We start from the raw sequence: 6,000 nt of genomic DNA, 5'->3' as shown, positions 1-6,000 counted from the left end.
TAAATTGTAATTCTTTGGCAATTTTATTTTGATTTTGCCAAAAAGACTTAAGCATATATACAAAATTTGTAAAATAAATAATTATATTTATATCTCAAATCTTAGATTTTCCTAAAACTTTTTTGAATAATACCCTTGAATAATAATCATAGAGATTATAAGTACAAAGTTTAATAATTTTACTTTTATGAAGCGTTCACAAAAAATAAGGCCTTTTTGGATGTTTATAATATTATATATGTTTATGTGTCATATAGTTGTATCTCTTAATTGTATATAAAGAAACATATTTAATTTTAAATAAATAAACAAGGAGTTCGCTCAATATAGACATAAAATCTCTTATATTTATTAAAAAAATCCAATCCCCACTTTTCAAATTACAATTTATCACACTTTGCTTTACACAAATTATCAGCAAATCAAAATCCAAAAAACGATAAGGCACTTTTATTTCAAGCTGAAAATAACTCAGTTCATATCAACAAATGTTCGTCAGGCCAAACACATCCGGTCAAAAAGGGTTACAATGGTAGACAATTATAATTTTCTCAAGCAACATAGTATGAATTTGCCGTATCATATAAAAAATCACTGCAAAAATGAAATCATACAAACTATTTTATTCTTAAGTATATAATAAAAGATTCAGAAAAGGATTATACCATTGCGTATGACGTATATTACTACTATTACTATTTTACCCAATATTATAATAGTTTTCTTTACTTCAATGTATACTTTAATGTATACTTTTATCCGTGAATGTAGTTTTTGACCCGACGTGACATATGTTACTACGCCAAAGATACAATCAAATTCGTTTCTTATTGAACCTCACTGAAAACCACCAAATTGTTTGTGTGTTGAACGAAGATAATCTTAAAAAGTACTTTTTGGGCATAAGAACCATTCGGGCACAATAATATCTCCTATATTCGAACATATTATACACCCTCTTATCACAATAACTCGCTTAACACTCTAGCTAACTAATGCAATCTATTGGAACCCCGTCGCTCTTACCACAGTTTTAAATTACATTTTAACACAAATCCTTAGACGAATTAGCCGTATAGACTCCTAATAGGTAATACTTATTTTTACAAATATGTCCGACAATTGGACAGAGGATTGTACGCTGAACAGCCAGTGTAAATGTAGACTTAAAACAGATTTAAAAATACTCATGAAATTTATTATTTATTTATTTTCTTATTAGTGTTTTTTTTTTTAATTTAATTATTTATTTTAATTTAATATGCACAATTATAAAGATGAATAAAAACGTTACTGAAGAGGATTATGTTAGTGTATCGTACATAAGTGTATGTCTATCGTTAGGAGTCTATCGATCTACTTCGTCAATGAAAAAATCTACCGGCTTTGAGCAACAGAGGTTCAACAACTTTGCAGTGCACGTTGGATCTTTGTGAGCTGTCCGACTATAATTACATAGCAGAATTTGAAGCATTTACGGAAAGGTAAAATAATTTTAGTTTAAACAATATTTCTAGTTTTATCAACCAAATGATTAATCGATAAGACATTTTAGCACGATTTTATTTTTACATTATTTAATATAATATTCTCTATTTCACGTCTCTATTTCAATATTTTATATAATATTTTCTATTTCACGTACTCAAAGACGCACGTAGCGAACGTACTACGCACTGAATCGGCTACTATTTATTCGCTAAGTCTACCATTTTCTCAAACGATAGTAGGCAATGGGCAGTAAGGTAAAGTTTGTGTAACTGTAAATCTATCTCATATGTACCTTGTAGCATCTAGTACCTTTGGCAGTCATAGTGCTACATATTCGAAACTCCTTATGCCTTTAAATTATCAATCGGGAAAAATTTATTTAAGCATTTCGCAAATTCTGACAACTTGCCAATAATATACCAATCCCGTACCTGACACACTTCAAGAACCGTTTCAACCGTTACTTACGTACATATTACGCCACAAGCCGACAAAGTCCAACGGCACTACGTTACATACCTAATATAATATTTATTTATAATTATCTATCGCTTATCTGGTGGAGCGCAGCTTCCAGCGGAGGAATAGGAAGGCAGAGAGACGTAACACCACGAATATTAGGCATAAAGCCGCGATGTCCAGTGTGAAATCGGCGTCCAACATGTCCAGCTCTTCCAGAGTCGTCTCTGGGTACTTGAAGTGGCAATACGTCTGGTTAAAAAAAAACAAATATATATATATATTTATAAGGTTTTAAAGTTATATCCTTTAGAGGCATTTCGGATATTAATGAGTGTTCTTTACAAAATCGACACAATAAAGTGGGCTTATACAAATTACTATGTTTTTTTAAACATTATACATACAACGTTTCCGCAAATCTCTCTGAAAGACGAGTCTATGTTCCAAAATGTTACCGGAACGTGTGTGATCACTAGTAAAATGGATAAAAAAAGGTTTTGGAAACATCTGATTGACCACTAATATTTTTAACGTAAGCGTAAAAAATCCAAAAATGCAAATAAGCGTTACATTCAGTTGGAATATTGACTCTTATTTATGTTTCTTCTTTACGCACCAGAATACAAAGACATGTAACATGGTGATACCTTTTATTTTGAAAAAAGTATCTACCGCTCTTGAAGGATAGATTAAAATTGTTTCTAGCTGTAAAAAAAAGCTATAAACTAATGATAAACGAGACATACCTGATGACATTGCAGCTTGGTACGATTGAACGAGTACGTAGCGAGCGCGGTGCCCTCGAAGCCGTAGCGGATGTACGACACGTACGTGATCCAGCGCAGGTACACCGGGATCGCCTTGAACGACACGAAGAACCCGCTGAACAGCAGGAACGGCACCGACATCACCGGCGCTAGGAACACGCCGTTCTGAGGAAGGGAAGATAGATAATTAGTTAAAGGCATAACATTCCAAAAAATATATAAGATATATTCAAAAAACACGAGAATTGTAGCAAAGTTTACTACAAAAATATATTTTTTAATTTACCTCATTTAATTATTTTATTAATAAAACTAAAACAACTAACGAGCTTCGATTACAAAGATTTGACAGTTGTAGTGAAATCGAAACAGATAAATTATAATTCTTCTTTTATTGAGACGTAACTTCTTTATTTAATTTACGCGTGTAGAATTATATTCCTTAGAGTGTGACCCACCTAGGTTACCAGCAAAAAATAACGCAGAGCCCGACCTAGACTCCACTATTCATCCTAACCAATATTATTGTGAGCTTGTTTGTTTTTTACTATATTTTCACTATTTAACTACATAAGCGATTGTCATGAAAGAAAAAAAAGAAATATTTAATAATACTACTAAACATGACTATCAAATCAGAACATTGCTGCAGTTAAATTGAACAAAACGGTTCACACAAAGCTAGTCTTAATATACGGTTAGTATGATTAGATATAGTTTCAAATGACATCTAACCTGCACATTCATAGCGGCACCGACCACCAGGCCGACGCTCTGCGCCACGAAGGAGATGAGCAGGCAGGACGACAAGAACATCGAGAAGCGGAACCACTCCAGCGGCTGCGACGTCAGCAGATACACTATCACCACGTAGATGATGCAGAATATCGCCTGGGGAACACCAAAACGGTAAATAACTCATAGTAGTAATAAAATATTGTAACACAATTTACAAGTGCCGCCGTTGGCGTATACAAATAAATAAATATACAAATAAAACAAATATACAAATAGATTGCCTTCGATATTCGAATAAAATATATTTCCATTGAATTCAGTACATCATTTCTACCTCTTCTGTATTGATATGTTTTTTGTGTATAAAAAAAATTTATCAAGAATTCTGACATTACTCACAGCTTTATTCATTCGTTCAACAATCACATTTTTATAAATTAATCTAGATTAAAATAAAAGCTAAGCTAGATTAAACTTGAAACTATCGTCTTGTGTATTCATAATTATTTAAATTTATAATAATAGCATTTCTTCAAAAATATTGTTCTAATAATAAAAGCTCATATTGATTCCGTACTTATGAACATGTAAAATGAATATCAATAAAATTGTTCCACTTCTTTCATCGCACAGTACAGAACTAAGCAATCGTTAATTATTGCAAAACGACTTACCTGGAATGGTATATCTGAGACGGTAATGGCAAGATAGTAGGATCGCAGCGAGTACCAACGGTTGAAGTGTTCCTTTATTAGCACCGGCATTTCCAGAGGGACTGCAACATACATATTACATTACAATTTGACACGACATATAGAATTGAATGGATAGACGTTTTAGCCCATACACAATATTTTAGGGTAGACACCAGTTGAAGAGGTCCCTCAAGTATTTCATAAGCATCAAAGGGTGTTAAAGATATATACTTTTCTTATTTTTGATGACATGGGTTATGTACTATTTAACCAATTTCAAAAAATATGTTTCTTTAACACTTGAATAACTTCTAGGATTTTTTCCCTCCCACTTTTTATGCGATTACCAGCCAACAGTCATCTTTGAACGATACCAAACTGAACACCTATACTCACAGCTAAGAATAGTGATGGTCATCGAAGTTCTTTATTAAATATTAAAGTGCAATACTCACAACTAAGTATAGTGATGGTCATCGAGGTGTACATGAGGAAGAGCATGTTGAAGAACAGGAAGCCGAGGTTGGAGAGCACCTTGGAGCCGTCGTTGCCGATGTCGTAGTAGAGGGCGCCGATCAGGAAACCCACCAGGATGTGGGCGAACAGACGCAGGTACATCAAGGTCTGGAGAGGAACGAATAAAAAATATATAAAAACAATTCTGAATATAAGAATGAATGGTTGAGTGAATGAATGAGTGTACGTATGAATGTATGAAAATTATTTTTCTCCAATTGTGTTTTATTTAATGATATTAAGTAGCAAGAGTTATTTGAAATACACTTCGGATAGGATTGGTATTCCACCCGAGTTTGGTCTTATTTGCGTTATTACAGAATTATACTAGCAGTGTTTAGTATCGAATTTTATAGAGAAGCAACTTCAGGTACGAGTCTACTACAAATGTGATAAAAGATGTGATCAAAATGTATGCCTCTATATTTTTTTCTGAATGTCAACTAGCTACAATCGCTTCCAAATATGTTTCTCTAGAAGAAATGCAGCGCAAAAAACTATGTATGGAAAAAGTAATACTTTTCATCAGCAAACTGCAAGTTTCATTACTACTTCATATTATAAATAAAAAGTAGAAATCTACAAAAACAAAAATCAAATCCGACGTGATAATTGCGCGTAAATTCGATCCGCGTGACGCACGAGTCATAATACCGGTTTAACATGCAAAGAGAGTGAAATCTACCACAACTTTACAAGATTTATCCTTGGATAAATTATCACATAAAATTTAACAGGTTTACCTTTTAAAAAATGTCGCACTTTTTTAAGCGTCTATCGTCTATGTAATAATTTAATTTACAGCACGCTATTAACATTGAATTTATCTAAAGACCAATTTATTTGTTTTGGCGGTATGATATGGAAGCATATTTTCGCTCACCCTGGTCCAATTTTCGACATTTACACCATTTTATCTAGAAGATAGAAAGCAGTACCTGACTACCAATCGTTCATCTATTTCAGGTATAGTCCGCGCCAAACTTCTAGTCCGCTCTGAAGTTGTTGCGAGTAGGTGTAGTCATACTATTTGCTATGACGGCGCAATTTATTTGTATATTCAGAGCCGACTAGCAGTTTTACGCGGACTATACCAACACGCCCAATTGAAAAGAAAATTACAACAAAACCCTTTTTTTTTTTTTTTTTTTATAATATCAGAGTAGCAGACGAGCTTGCAGTCCACGTGATGGTAAGTGGCTACTGCCGCCCATGGACATTTGTAATCAATCCCAGATAGGATTTGATATTCCTACCTGAGGTCGGCCACAGATGCGCCGCTACCCCTGAGGACTAAGATGGAACGCCTCGGAAAAGTCTGTCTCCCTTAC

The 6,000-nt window shown here is 33.6% G+C and overlaps 1 protein-coding gene across 3 annotated transcripts in view; it reads right to left on the bottom strand.

Moving 5' to 3' along the window:
* Positions 1 to 354: 354 nt before the first annotated feature.
* Positions 355 to 6,000, bottom strand: part of LOC140749966 (ATP-binding cassette subfamily G member 4) — a 46,620-nt gene continuing 40,974 nt past the window's right edge. For all 3 annotated transcript variants that reach the window (XM_073083238.1, XM_073083239.1, XM_073083237.1), the window contains 5 exons: positions 4,609 to 4,777; positions 4,133 to 4,233; positions 3,456 to 3,611; positions 2,700 to 2,885; positions 355 to 2,202 (listed from right to left, as the gene is read on the bottom strand). In XM_073083238.1, coding sequence (XP_072939339.1) covers positions 2,044 to 2,202; positions 2,700 to 2,885; positions 3,456 to 3,611; positions 4,133 to 4,233; positions 4,609 to 4,777 — 771 coding nt within the window. In that variant the 3' untranslated portion in view covers positions 355 to 2,043. The remainder of the gene's footprint in view (positions 2,203 to 2,699; positions 2,886 to 3,455; positions 3,612 to 4,132; positions 4,234 to 4,608; positions 4,778 to 6,000) is intronic.

This window comes from Epargyreus clarus, unplaced genomic scaffold (assembly GCF_041222505.1).
Source record: "Epargyreus clarus isolate Ecla_fem2 unplaced genomic scaffold, WU_Ecla_fem_2.2 ptg000018l, whole genome shotgun sequence".
NCBI lineage: Eukaryota > Metazoa > Arthropoda > Insecta > Lepidoptera > Hesperiidae > Epargyreus > Epargyreus clarus.
This window is presented reverse-complemented; position numbering and strand designations above follow the sequence as displayed.